The sequence below is a fragment of the Plasmodium cynomolgi genome, chromosome 12 (assembly GCF_000321355.1).
Source record: "Plasmodium cynomolgi strain B DNA, chromosome 12, whole genome shotgun sequence".
Lineage (NCBI taxonomy): Eukaryota > Apicomplexa > Aconoidasida > Haemosporida > Plasmodiidae > Plasmodium > Plasmodium cynomolgi.
The window spans coordinates 2,502,960-2,518,102 of NC_020405.1; the positions used below are offsets into that span (position 1 = coordinate 2,502,960).

A 15,143-nucleotide genomic window follows, 5' to 3' on the forward strand; every position below is an offset into this window, starting at 1 on the left:
CAAAGCAAAGCAAAGCTATGAAAGCTGAATAAAGCAAAAATTTCCTTTTCACCACCACTTGTAGAATGTGCACGTTTCTCCCGCGCCAACTTGCATTCCATGTTGGAGGCGAAGAGCTCACCTTGTGTAGCTTTCCTTGTGGGGGAACCATAAGTGTGCTTCCACGCCGTTCTTCCAACTGTTGAGCAAACAGTGCCAGGGTGTGCGGATAGCGCCTGTGCGAAGGTATGTCTGTAGAAGTTTCGCAGCTGCGTCCCGCGCCCACCCCTGTGCGACGAAAGCCATCGATTGGGGGTCACTCTCGGTGGAAAAAAAAAAAGTGTAGCACAGTGTAGTACAGCACAGTGTAGTACAGCACAGTGTAGTATCGTAGTGAACTGCATTATCGTAGTGAGCTGCATTGTCGTAGTGAGATGCATTGTCGTGGTGAGCTGCATTGTCGCAGTGAACTTCGGTGTATTGTAGTGCCCTCGTGGTAACACCTGCGAGGGCGTAAGCACAGCGGAAGCGACTGCGCCTAGTGGCTACAGCTCGCGTAACGGCGCTTCGGGTGACCGCACCTGGGAAAACTCCAGCACCAAGGATGGAGAGAGAGCCTCCTAAGTACAACGGCTCCCCGGGGGGGCCCTGGCCCCAGCAAGGTGGCACAAGTGCCAACAACCCAGCCGGTAACAAAACGGGGCTAACCGAAAAAGAGCCCCTGATAATACTCGAACAGGAGAAGCGAAACAAAGCTCTTCGTAACTATTACAGCAAAATAGAAAAATACGGGAATAGAAGGATCCCATTTGGACAAAGCGCATTTGAAAAAAACCCATTTGAAAAAAACGCACTTGGACAAAACCCATTTGAAAAAAACCCATTTGGACAAAATAGAGAAGAAGTGATAGGCGCCGATTTTCAAAAAGCAGTGACGTTAAAAATGGGGAATCAGTGGAATCATGTAGAAGGGAAAGTGATAAATGGTAACCACATCCACATTGAGAGGATAAGAAGGGATCAGAATTTTTACAATTCCATAGGTGATATGTATAGAGCTGTTTATGAAGAAAAAACTCAAAATAATGGTGAGCCAGTAGTGTACTCACGACATGTGTCTGCCCCGAGTTTGATAATAAATGACTCTAACCCTTTTATTGACACGAATGAAAATACAAATGGGGTAAGTTTCACTTCGAACTTAGGTTTTTCAAAGCATCTTTTGGAGGGGGGGAATGCAAATCTGAACCCTAGTAGAGACTACACGAACTGGGGGGAAAGGACGAACCAAAATTCTCCTCACCGTGATAGGTTAAAGTGGAGGGAACCTGTTGTGGAAGGGGTTCTTACAAACTCTGCCAGTCTAATCAATGGTGGCGGAAGGATCAGAGATGGGAGCCATACTGTTTTGCGAGAGGCGGGTCCCGCAAGGGTCGACGCAGGTGGTGCAGGTGGTCTATATGGTATTCATCGTGCAGACCATGCTGATGGTGACGAGAACTCCACGAACGTTTATTTTCTTTTCCAAAATATGATCAGGGAAAGCAAAGAAAGAAAGGAAAGCAAAGAAAGAAAAGAAAGCGAAGAAGGTAAAGAAAGCGAAGAAGGCAAAGAAAGCGAAGAAGGCAAAGAAGGCAAAGCGCGCCGAGCTCATTTTGCGCAAATGAAGGAAGGACAACAAAGGGAGGGGGGAAGTACCCAGGGAAGGGAAGGCAATGCCCACTGTGTTGTTAAGGCGCATCCACTTCGTACAACCCATCCCCCCCCGGAGAATAACTTCGACCTACAAATGAGAGCAACCATGGCTAACCATGTAGCTCTCACGGAGCCCTCTCTTATAGCACCAGTGCACCGAGAAATCCGACAGAAAAAACGCCTCCAATATGGCGGAAAGAGACTAAACGAAAATGCTAACGAAGAAGGGTTTCATATCAGGGAGGAGGAAAACCCGTATTATCATAATTTTAATAAATCGTGTTTTCAGAATAAGACATGGACCCCCCTTAGGATAGGTCCACATTTCTCGAGTATGGACAGTGCAAACGTTCGTGGAGACGTAGTGGGGACGAAGGGTATGTTTGTTTGCCCAGTTAGGAGAAAGAGAAGGAAATTGGAAATGAATGAAACGTCGTATAGCAGTCCATGTGATGAGAATCCCAGCGTTTCGGAACTGTGCAAAGGGGGTTACGAGAACAGCAAGTTGTCATTAAGAGAGAAGGCTAACTTAAAGAAGGATGAAGAAGAAGGAGAAGGAGAGGAGGGGGAGAGCAACGTGCGTGTCCAGCCCCTTCCGAGTTTTCTCCACGTAGTAAACCAAAACGGTGATGACAACCATTTTGGAAACGAAGTACACAGGGGGACTGGCAGAGGAGAAGGGGAGTGTGGGAAAAACGAATGTGCTGCGCGGTGGTCACTGCAGGCCATGCCCAGCGGAGCATTCGCGTCCCCCTGCAAAGGGAGCGATCAGACGGGAGACAATGGAGAGGGTACCGACGTGTACCGCGAGCGGAGCGACGACCAGAATGGGCAGATGAAGCAGACCGTACAGATGAAGCAGACCGTACAGATGAAGCAGACCGTACAGATGAAGCAGACCGTACAGATGAAGCAGACCGTACAGATGAAGCAGACCGTACAGATGAAGCAGTCCGTACAGAATGGGCGAGAGAGACTGCCCCCCACCCCCTCGGCCGTCCCCAAACACAGAGGAGAAGCGCCCAACGCGGGGGAACGCAGCTTGGTGAAGAAAGAAACGGGGAGGCCATTAAAGGAGGACAAGAAAATTTACCAGAACCATGGACTGTTCAGAAATTTTGTCTTTTCGTTTAAAAACCCGCCCAAGGGGGGAGAGAGGGAAGAAAAAAGCGAAAAGGGTGAGAAGCTCGAAAAGGGTGAGAAGCTCGATAAGGGTGAGACGCTCCAAAAGGGTGCGGTACTCGATAAGGGTGCCACGATCGAAAAGGGTGCCACGCTCCAAAAGACCCCTATGAAGTACAAGACGCTGAAAAACGAAAAACATGCTCCGCCAAACAGCGAAGCCCGATACAAAAAGTTCGAGGAGAAATACTTCTCGGAGGATCAAATATCAAGTGACTTTCAATGGAGAGAAGTGGACGGAACTATTTCTTCTCACGCGCAAGACTTTTTATTTTTTGATGAGGAAGATGATCAAATGGTTTCGCTAGATGTACTGGACCACAGCACGGGGAGTATCAGCTCGAGCGGGAGCAGCGATGAGGGAAGTGGGGACAGGAGTGAGGCCATAAGTGAGTCTAGAAGTGAGTCCATAAGTGAGTCCATAAGTGAGTCCAGAAGTGAGGCCAGAAGTGGGGATAAATGCTGCCACCTCCCCCGGAAGGGAAGAAGCCAAGTGCGACACGGCAGAGACGGCGGAGGACAGACCACCACCCTCCTCGCGAACCAGCAGATGAACCCCTCCCCAGAACCAGACCATAAGACATGCAAAAAGGAGAAAAAAAATCGGAGTACCCGCAAGAGGAAGGATGCGCCAAATGGGAGCCACACAATTAGTCCAGGCGAAGTGACAAACATAGGTAACGTGGAGGAAGTGGCCAATGGGGAGAAATCTAATCATCGAGATCGACCAAGAGAGAAAAGACAGGGAAAGAAAAACAAATCGGTGATCATGTATGCCAAAATTATGAACATTAGTTATGAGTACGGTGCAGATGTACTGAAGCAGTTCAGCCACCCAGCGGTTAATCTGTTTAATACGAATAAAACGCATATCGTAAAGAAAAGGGAAAAGAAGAGGAGGGAACTGTACGCATACTTGGATGCAGAGGAGGGGTTCGGGGAGGTTCATGAAGGGGGATATGCAGTGGGGCATGAAGGGGGGCACGAAGTGGGGCAAGAAGGGGGGTATGAAGGGGGACATACAGTGGGACATACAGTGAGACCTGCAGTGGAGCAAGAAGTGACGGAAGAAATGGTAGAAAAAATGGCGCAAGAAATGGCGGAAGAACTAGCAGAAGAATTAGCGAACCCAGGGAAAAAAACAAAACGCAAGTACAGAAAAAAGCAGGATGATCCAGAAAAAAGAAAAAAAATTTATTAGCCACAAGATAAAAAAACACATGCTTTGTATCAACGCCAGGATCGTAATCAGAGAATGGTACATTGATTATGGAACGTGTGCCAGTACCCCTCCCTACATGTACGTAGTATCCGAAAATGATAACCGTTACAAACTAGACAGAGTGCACGATAAATATTATGCCATGTTCACCAAAGTGAGACTGAAGTTTGAAGTGACCACTAGAATTGTGAAATCGTTGCAGGTCTATCCGAACATTACATACAAGGAACTAGTGGGCCACTTAACGCTGTACGAGTGTATTAGCAAAAGGATGAGGAAGGCGAAGCGGGGCGGGACGCGGGAGAGTCAGGAGACGCGGGAGAAGCAGAATCAGGAGACGCTGAAGAGGCAGAAAACGCGGGAGACGAAGAAAAGGCTGAGTGAACAAACATGCACATGGGAGAGTAGCGAAGAGGACGATTTTCCATCATGGAGAATACACCCAAATGATTGCTACCCCTTGTTGGATAAGGAGCTTTCCAGGGGGATAGAACCCTGTGAAAACAAAAAAAGTGGAAAAAAGGGAGAAAAAAAAAAGGGAGAGAAAAAAAAGGGTGGGGAAGAGGAGCCGCCCACCGTAAGGGTAAGCTTGTCCGAATATAGCGGCACAGGTGTGCACACCATGCCGGATGGAACAGTCAGCAAGAAATGCACATGGGGGGCACCATACGCTGTGTACAAATGCAACAGAAAGGTCATAATCAGATTGTACAAGTTTATTCAAAACGAAATGAAAATATTAGCTCACGGTTTTAACATAAAGTCTTTGCTATGTACTCCTTTCATGAAGAACCTGGAACAAAAATTTAAATTTGAGAATAGGAAGAATCAACAAATGAAGAGATTAACAAGAGTGTGCTCTCTTTCTGTGAAGGACAAGCTATGCTCGGATGTTCTGCTAGACTGTCACGAAAATGGACAAAATGATAGCTCTGCGAAGAAGATCACTCGCTTCTATCTTATTAGAAGCTTCGTGGAGAGCCAAAAGGGGAACGTAGAAAAATATGAGCCCTCATGTGGATGCACCGATCAAGCAAAGATCGAAGTAGAAGAGAAGGAGGAGTGGGGTAGGCAGCATGTGCTTCTGGGAGAGCGCGGGATTGACTCGGCCAGTGTATGTCCCCACGGAGGGAGAGCCACCCAAAGGGAACCCCCCGAGAGGGCAGAAAGAAACACGTTGCGAAGTCACAACCAGGGGAGAGAACCCGCGCAGGGGAAAAACCACAGAAGGAAAGATGAGCCGAGAGATGGGCCGAGAGATGGGCCGAAAGATGGGCCAAAAAATGGGCCAAAAAATGGACCGAAAAGTGGACCAAAAAATGGACCAAAAAATGCACCGAAATGGATGGAACTCCCCGCCAAATATTGCAGTTGCTACACCCCGCGTGAAATTTCTCCCCCCCTGTATTTAATCCACCCCCTGAAACACGAATCGATGCTGGACATATGGGTATTCCTTTGGACATATAAACAAGTGACACGTGCCAAAATAACGGCTAGCCAAGTGAACCACGAACTGCTACAAAGAAAAAGTACCTTTAGTAAAAAAATCGCCAAACAAATAATTCGAGAAAGGATACTACTTAATGAGCATCTTTACAAAAGTAAGAAACTTGTGTCAGGTCTCCAAAATATGTGTGCTGGGAAAAAACGCGTCATATTAAACGGAGTAACAAATCGCACAATACACAATAGATGTAAGGATGAAATAATGAGAGTAATCCTTCTCGTACTGTACAGGTCGATACGAATTGAGCGCCATAGAAGAAGCTACTCCATGGGGGATAACCAAAATGGTAGTTTTAACTACCAGGGTGGAGGGTGCAACTCCTCCTCGTACGATATTTTGGACCATTTGGAAGATCCTATGCTGAGTGAAATTTTAAATTACCCAATTAAGAGATGCTTCACAAGGGATGGAAGAAAAAGAACAAATGAAAATAACATCTCGGGGGAGCAGAAAAATACTTCAGGGGATGAATCAACTGCTAATGATGACATGAAGGGGAAAGCACCTCCAGAAAAGGACTCACAAATTGAAGAGCAGAACGAAGGGGCACCAGTTGAAGGGGATTTTCCATCAGCAGGAGGCGCAGAGGTGAAGAAGAAGAAGAAGAAGAACGAAAGCGCCCACATGAACAGCACACATGAAGAAATGAAACCCATTCGAGAACAGCACCGTGAGGGGACAACTATTCAAAGTGAGCCCCCCCCCAATTTGATCCTAGACAAACGAAACGTTTACAACAATACTTATGAGAAAATCTTGTTAGATGTATTGACAGAAAGGAATGAACAAAAAAAAATTTTCGATCTTTTTGGAGACTTGAGATTATTGGATAACGTGACATGGCCACTATATTTAAAAAAATGCCTTTTTATGTTACTCTACGTAATGAATCACTCCTTTCTCCTTGAAGGTGGTAACGAAGAGGAATGGGAAGAGTCCTCAAGTGAATTAACTCAGAAGGAAAAAGAATCTCCTTCCAAAAATGACAATGCATTATGGAAACACTTTATGTACACCACAGATAGTCTAAATGGAAACCAAAAAGGAGAGGTGGAGAGAAGAACGATCTCTCAATGTTGCAGAAATTTAAAAAAGGTAAAAATGAAGAGATACAAACTAAGTTGGGTTCCAAATGAGGATAATATTTCTGATAGGGAAAGACCTTGTAGGGAAGATATGCTAGCCATTTTGGATTTCCTTTGTGAAGAAAATAACACCTTTGAAATGTTAAGTACAAATGAGAAAATAAAACTTCTCCGTTTTTTTATAAATGCAATACGATGTAGTACTGTCGAAGGGGAGGGAGCGAACGGTGAAGAGGTGCAATTGGTTAGCGTGAACAGGAGTGTCCTTCTGGAGACTAGCATGGAGGGTGCTTCTAAGAGTGAGTCGAGTGGGGTCCTGTCGAGTGGGGTCCTATCGAGTGGGGTCCCATCGAGTGACATACCTACCAAGGGAACCCCAAAAAATGGAAAGACTGAAATGAGAAACGAGAGAAGAGCCATAAGCAGCCACCTCTACCCCTCAGGGGAAGAAAGAGGTTACGTGCAACGGGTGGCTGAACAATTTGACGTTAAAGTAAATCTGCTGGGAAGGGACAGACACTGCAATAAGTACTACATTTTTGGGGACCCCCTCGGGTGTTCTGACTGTATATACGTTGAGTCCGTAAATGAGTGGAGACCGGTCCATGCGCCGCTTGCAAGTGGGTCCCGTCCAGGCAGCCCCCGTCCAGGCAGCCCCCTTCCAAGTGGCCCCCTTCCAAACGAATCGCAAGATAGGACAAAGAACCCGCTCCAGAAAAGACACACCACTTCTGCACCAAATGGCTGTTGGCCCGGAGACTTGAACCCCCCAAAGGGTAGAACCCAAATTGGCTACATTGAAGGGGTGGAGAACATAACCCAATTTGTGGAACTTTTTTCCCCATCGTCCGGGGAAGAAACAGAATTGAAAAGGAGACTCGTTCAGTTGAGGGAGGCATTAGTAACCACGTGTCAAATGCACCAGGTGAAGGGTCCATTCGAGGAAGGCACCACTGGGGGAAATTCAACCAATGGTAACATATGCACCAAGGGGGGGGAAAAAAACTCAATCAGGAATGCATCTAGGGGGGAAAACCAAAGTGCACATGAGGAAGGGAGTCCCCCAATTAACATACAGTGCGCGCATTGTAAAAAGTGCTACGAAGTAAGCAAGCGAGAGAAAAAAAAAGAGGCAGCAAAAAGCGAAGAGGCAACAAAAGGCAAAGCGGAAACAAAAGGCAAAGCGGAAACAAAAGGCAAAGCGGAAACAAAAGGGGGGGACAAGCACCCAATGCTGAACAAACACGTGGAAGGTAAACACACAGGTGTGCACCCAAACAAACAGGAAAAATGTCGAAAAAAGGAAACAAGTGACCCCACGGATAGTGAAGAAATTATGTTGAACCAAACTCTCTCTGTGATAGAAAAGCTCCTCTACTTTGTAAAAAAAACAAAAATGGTTTTGAACGAATGCGTACAAGAAGAAATGAGCATGCTAGTAGATAATTTCATCCTAATGTCTATGAAAATATTTGTAAAGGAAAAGGCAATGAATAATCTGAGTTATATTTTTATACAACTTGTAGATCTGATAGAAAGTATGGAAAGTTTTTTTTTCCGCCATCCGTATTGTTTTCTTTTGAAGAAGAGTTGGAGAAAAGACCTGCGAAATATATGGCAAAACGACATGTGGTTTTTGAAGTGCCAATTTTGCAAATGTCTGAAAGGCATAAACGTTTTGGATATACTACCCACTTTGTGCTTTTATTTTAACTTTTTTGTAACATACGGATTGAAGGAAAAGGCTATCCACATGTACAGGAAATACGGCTTGACGGGGATGGTCTCCGAGTTGGAGGATGTCTCCGGAGGGGCCACTTCCCAGCGTAAGTTACACTCGTTGAAGAAGGTCAGATCACTATTGAGGGGGAACCATGGGATTACCGCCAAGGGGATGAGAAAGGAAGGCAAAAAAAATACTGAGATATGCCCTGAAGGTTGTTCCCAAGACGAGCACATAAGAGATGTGCTTAACGAAATATGTGAACTTTTACCCTACAAGGTAAACAGCAAGTATATTTATTTCAAGGAGGGTCATTTAAGACATATGGATATCCTTTTCAACAACAATTTTTTTTTTTCCGAACGGAATAATTTAGAGAAAATTAAAAACATGGAGGTCGTGGAGCTGAGGGATATAAAAATGTTTTTGGTTCCAAAGGGGGACTTATGGAAGTTGGACAATAGGGGAGTGAGTGTCTCCTCGGGAGACAACATGGGATGCACAGAGAATGGAAACATGAAGGGAATGCCAAATGACCTACCGGAAGTTAGGCGGACAGACCAAACGAAGGAAAACGGTCTACGAGAAAAAGAGAAGAAGGCAAGTCCACTCCACGAGAAGGAAGGAATATCAAACGAAGCGCAAGCATCAGCTAGGCATCACCCAAACTGCTACACAGACTGCTACAAAGACTACTACACAGACTACTGCACAGACTACTACACAGTGCGAGAAGCGTTGTTCAAAATTAAGGAAGCAGTGGAAAGGAAAAAATGGGGCGCGCCAAATAAACATAACACATTGTACTTCAAACCCCTGGAGGAGTATACAAAATTGCTTGAGGAACAAATGCGTAGCAGCTTTTTAAGTCCCAATTTTGGGACACTCGTAGATGTGAAAAATCAGCTGAAGAGGGAGCAACCTGTTGGTGGAAATACCATCAAGGGAACACCCTCAGTACATAGCGATAACCCACAGGAGAACTTCCTCTACGTGTGCCAACTGCATTGTGTAATATACCCCCCTGATAACTTAGAGGAAGGAACCGTAGAATATATGATGCAGTTAGAGGAACCATACGTTAAATGCGAGAGGTACATTGTGGCTCAGTGGAAGTTCCTTACTCTAAATTTATGCTTTACCGAAAATATGCACACAATTTTTTATATCTTTCCGTTGAGTACATCGGATCTTTCTTCTTCCTGGTGGAGTACTGCCGTTTGTACAGAAGGCTGGATGACCAAAGGGGCTTCACATGTGGGGGCTTCACATGTGGGGGCTTCACATGTGGGGGCTTCACATGTGGGGGCTTCACATGTGGGGGCATCACATGCGGGGACTTCACATGCGGGGACTTCACATGGGGGGACTTCACACGCGGGGACTTCACACGCGGAGTGATATGAACCTCTTACGCGGTGAGCGTAGTGCAAGGCGGCTAATTTGTGTGGTCTGGTACAAATTGGAAAGATGCTGCGCAGGTCGGGAAAAGGCAGGAACTACAAAGGTGGGGTCAGGTTATCCCCCACTTTGTGGCCACAGAAAGGGTACCATAACAAAGTGTAAGGCTTTTATGTACGCACACGGGGAGAGGTGTAGGTGTGCCTCCCTACTGTTCATTTATGGCCCCTCTCTCTCTCCATCTATCTACCTATCTATCTATCTATGTATCTATATATGTATAGCCATTTCATTTAGTGCCCCCTTTTACAAGGGTATTTACTTTACCTATTATTATTTTTTTTTCCCCTTTTCTACATAATTAAAGAACTCCCCTTAAAGGAAAAGCAGCAAAACATTGAACAAATTATGCCACGGGCACGCACCTATGGGAGGCTAGCTTATTATGTTAAGTTAGAGCTGTTCGCCCAGAGCAACGTTTATGGTACCTCTCACGCGCACCGCCACCCGGATGGTTAATTAAACGCTGGGAGGGAAAATATCCTTTCGCCCAACGTAGCGACGTAATTTTCGCCCTGTTCTAAATTGGGGAAAAAAAAAAAAAAAAAAAAAAAAAGCAACTTCTGCCCTAATGGGAAAAATGGAACGCCATTTTTTTTTTTTTTTTTCTTTTTAAAATGGAGAAGCGGAAAGAAAAATCGAAATGAATATAATAAGCGTGTACTTTTTTTTTGGAGATAAAACTGGGTGACCACATGAAGTTATATTTTCACATTTTCTAACGCAACGCCATGTCAAGCCAAGCAACGCTGCATGACGCGCTTCCTCAAAGATTCAGGCAGAAACCACGCTCCTGTAATTTTTACGAAAAACTGTGGCAAATAAAAACACTTCAATGATTTAAAAACGCCAAGAGGAGAACATTTAAGGAGATCCAGTTGTGCAACAATTGAGGGAGAAAATTATAGGAGAGGAATAAAAAAAAAAAAAAAAAAAAAAAATCGTGTGTTTTTTTTTCCCAAGGCAGTCAGCCGACTAAGAGCAGTTTAACCCAATTGACATGTACCTCATATTTTTCCCTCCTTTAACCCACTACACCCCCCCCCTCCTCCCCTACGTATGTTTTCCGCACGCGTGAGAGATATGCTTTAGAGGAAGAAGCATGTATCGTGCATCAAGTTACCTAAAATTGTTCTCAACTGTATGCGTCTTAACGTTTATCCTCCTGTGTGAATACCATCAGTGTGCGTATGAGAAGAAGGATAAAAATGTAGACCTCTTTTCTGAGGCGCACGAGCTGCTTGACCATGGCGAGTACGCCAAGTCGTTCGCCTTCCTGAGGACATGCGTGCACTACGACATAAGGTAGGCCGTTCGCATCATCGTGCCGTGCCAGCGCGTTACACCCGTGTGACAGTCCCACGTCGGCTAACCGCGTCTCACCACGCCGCTAACTCGACTAACACGGTTAACCCGGTTAACACGGCTAACACCGCTTACACCGCTTATACTGCTTACACCGCTTCCCCCCCGTAGGTGCCTAACGCTGAGTGGAGTGTTCTATTACCTGGGGCTGGAGCCCGTGGAGAGGGACGTTAGCAACGCACTGTACATATGGAAGGTGTGCGCAGACTACGGAAGCGCAGATGCGCAATTCTACCTGGGAATTATGTACTCAAATTACTTCTCCCTGCCAAACTTGTACTCGTACTATGTAGACGAGCCGCATATAGAAGATACCCTCGTTTTGCTCAGAGTGTACCTTCGCTTGGAAGGAGCCTATTTAAGGAGGAGTGTTATTGAATGCTTACGAGGAGAAGGAGTTAATTGCCAAGTGTGGAAGAGAGACGAAGAAAGGGAACACGGAAACAACGACAGTAGTGAGGATAGAAATAATTTTCGAACCCCCCCAGTGGTGACACTGACAAAAAAGAATAAACTAATTGTGAAGATAAAAAATATTAGATACAACACAGATGAGTTGAAATGGTATTTTGACAATCTAAAGAAATTTCCCAATAGGGATTACTTAGAAAAAAATGGAAAGAAATTAAATTTTACGAGAAATCATGACTTAAGTTTGTTATACTTATACAGTAGTAGTTTGGCTAACCATCCAGGTAGTATTTTATCCTTAGGAATAAGATATATGAATGGTTATGGTGTGGAGAAAAATTGTGAAACTGCATCTAGGTATTATTTAAAGCTTACAAACGGGATCATCAATGCAGATACTAGAACCCATTTCGAAATGGCTGACTTGATCAAACTAAACATACCACATTATGATCAGTACAATATGAATAATAAAAAAATCAGAAATATAGAAATTTTTCTAGAAACGTCTCTACATAATAACCACAGAATTTTAACCATGATCGCACGAAGGTACCTCATAGGTATAGACGGAGTTGAAAGAAATTACAAAAAAGCACTCTCCTATCTAACCAAAGCAGAAAAGTATGACAATTCAGAGGCCATATCCTTATTAGGATATATTTACCTCCTAGGGTTAGGGGTACAAATTGACTATAGTAAAGCTACTGATTATTTTATTAGGGGAAATAAATTAAAGGATCCTTTGAGTTATAATGGGTTAGGGTATATACACTTCTTCGGATTGGGAAATTTTAAAAAAAATCCTCATTTGGCATTTTACTATTTCGAGTTAGCTGCAAAGAGTAGCCTATCATCTGCACAGTTCAATCTAGCTTGCTTGTATTTAAGTGGTGTCGGAATCACACAGTCTTTCCATAATGCTTTTTACTGGTTTTATAAGTCGCTAAATAATGGAAATGTACTAGCTGCTTACATCATAGGGTTTATGCACTACAATGGGATCATTAGCAACAGAAACTGTAAAGTAGCTTTGTCTCTGCTGGCCAAGGTGGCTGAAAATAACTCCTTCATTTTGAGCACCTCCAATAGAATTATTAGATATACAGAAAAGGGCAGAATGAAGGAGGCTCTGTTTCTAATGGCACAACTCGCTGAAACGGGTAACGTCCAATCTCAGATAGGAATATCTCAAAATATTAACAACCCAGAGTTTGCTCTCTTTTTACCCTCCAATGATAAAGCAAAGAAGGTTTATGCCAGTAGATTCCTCGCCATGGCATCTGAGAACAACGACTTTAAATCGCTGTACACTCTTGGCGATTACGCCTATCAGGGGCACGGCTTGTACGTCCGCATATTTTCCAAGAACAACGTGCCTTTCGACGCGCTCTACGACGTGAACCAAGACGAGTGCCTCTTCCGTTCGGAGGCGGCGAAAAAGGGGAAGCAGTTTGACCAGGCGAAAAGGCTAAGCAGATTGACGAGCGGAAGAAGGCTAATCAGTTTGACGAGCCGAAGAAGGCTGCCACAGATGAAAAGTCGAGCCAGGTCACCCCCCCGAACGAAATAATCTCCGCCGACTTCGTTGACGAACAGGGCTTCATCTTCAGCGACCGTTGGCGATTCAACTACGGATTAAAGTTCTCCTTTAATGAGGTGGATTACGACCTAGCCTATCACCATTACAAAAGCATTATTTCGTACTACCCCCATAACTTCTACGTGATCCAAACCATATCGCAGGCCTGCTACAACTTAGGGTTCATGCATTATTACGGCATAGGCGTAGCGAAGAATATTCAAAAGGCCTTAGTCTATTTTAATTCTTCTATTAAAATTTACCCCATGCATAAGGCCCCCTCCGTTTTGTTTGTACTCTATATAAAGTTTAACAAGCATTTGTATAACTTCAAGAAGAAGTTTCAGCACCTGAAGGGGTTCTTGCCCCTGTAGATGGGGGGAAACCCCCCCAGCCCCCTACAAAAAAAAAGGGGGGAGAAACGCCATGAGGTTTCTGAAAGAGGGAAGAGGTCACATGTGGAACGGCAGAAAATTTCCTACAATGTGTATCCCATTGAGGCCCCTTTTTCTATATGCAACTCAATTTGTCGCTATCTTTTGCAAAAAAAAAAAAAAAAAGCGTAAAATTGTCCTGTCTTGGCACCTCTCCATTGCGCGAATTTGAACGTGTTTATGATGGCACAGTTTAACCGTCGCAAGGGGTTCCCATTTTGCGTAGCGGGGATAGGTGCGAAAAAGAAAAAGCGAGTACTCTAGTGATACATTTAGAGACAGTATGCACCAAGGGAGACACCTCGCTGCGCATTTCGCTAGTACAACTTTTTTTTTTTTTTTTTATCCCCATTTGAGCATTTTTCAGTTGTTCATAGGTATTTCCCTGTTTGTTCATTTTGCGCCTATATGTTGACCCATTTTTTAGCATATAAATTTTACCTTGCGGAAAAAAAGTACACCTCCGCAGGTAGCAGAACAAATGAAGCGAGGGCACGTATACGTGAGCCCCTACGCCTTCACTATCTTGGAACGGTTTCGCAAATAAGCGAGAAGGGGGGTAAACCTACACGTGTGCAGGTACCCCGAATGTTGAATAAGGATACGTTTTACTCGGCGGAGGAATGGTCGCCTCCATTCGAAGGGGGGTAAAACTGGCTATACTTGAATCACATGCACAGGTGGTTGGACAAAAAAAAGTGAAGTGTCACGCGAAAAAAGGCGCCACGTCCCAGTTAGACATATTTTTTGGCAACATTTTTGCAATAAACATACTATTGGTTCTTTTGCCCTTTTTTTTTTTCTTTGCTTTTGATTCACCCTGCGAGCATTGTGTGCTGGCGAATGTACAACCGTAACGTGGCACATACAATGTTGGGGAGTATCTCCCTTTTTTGCATGCCAATTTGTAAAAAAGGCGAACCTGCAATATTGTATGAACAACGAGGGTTCCTCTTCCTTTGATGGAACGATTTTCAAGTAAAGTCGCTCGAACGGAATGTTAATGTATGCAGAAGGGCATGCGCATATGCACGTATGTACTACCCAAATGTATGCTGTATATTTATGCGGCGTGCCTTGGCATTTGGTCAGTACTGTGACGACATAGCCATTTTTTTTTTTTTGCGCTGAGGTTGATTACAAAATTAGAATTTTGCGTGCATGCATTTTTGGTTTAAAAGGTAAGAAGTTTGACAATTAACCCATTTGGTTGTTTTAATTTTTTCGATTTTTTTTATTTTCGCTAATTTTGTGATACTTAATCGTTTCGTTGTTTTCTCTTCATTATCCCCTCATTTTCCCTTCAATTTTTTCTCGCTTTTTTTATAATTTTTTTCCTCGCCTTTTCCTCATTTTTTTTTTTTTTTTTTTTGTTCTGCGGAGCAAACATATTTCTAATGCTGCAATAGCAAATAAGACAATAGAGGCACGAACAAATTTTAAAAATTACCCAACTTTTTTTGGGCTCTGAAAAATAGCAGTAAAATGTAAGCA

General features: G+C 44.2%; 2 protein-coding genes across 2 annotated transcripts; both read left to right on the plus strand.

The window, feature by feature from the left end:
* Nucleotides 1-583: 583 nt before the first annotated feature.
* Nucleotides 584-4,057, plus strand: PCYB_126650 (chloroquine resistance marker protein; the record flags this gene model as incomplete). The annotated part of the gene is made up of 2 exons (XM_004223999.1): nucleotides 584-1,568; nucleotides 1,821-4,057. 2 exons carry the CDS (start codon nucleotides 584-586, stop codon nucleotides 4,055-4,057), a joined length of 3,222 nt encoding a protein of 1,073 aa, XP_004224047.1.
* A 6,648-nt stretch (nucleotides 4,058-10,705) lies between these two features.
* On the plus strand, nucleotides 10,706-13,589 carry PCYB_126660 (SEL-1 protein; the record flags this gene model as incomplete). The annotated part of the gene is made up of 3 exons (XM_004224000.1): nucleotides 10,706-11,162; nucleotides 11,334-13,032; nucleotides 13,113-13,589. The coding sequence occupies exons 1-3, from the start codon at nucleotides 10,960-10,962 to the stop codon at nucleotides 13,587-13,589; spliced, it is 2,379 nt and encodes a 792-aa protein (XP_004224048.1). The 5' UTR covers nucleotides 10,706-10,959.
* Nucleotides 13,590-15,143: the final 1,554 nt, after the last annotated feature.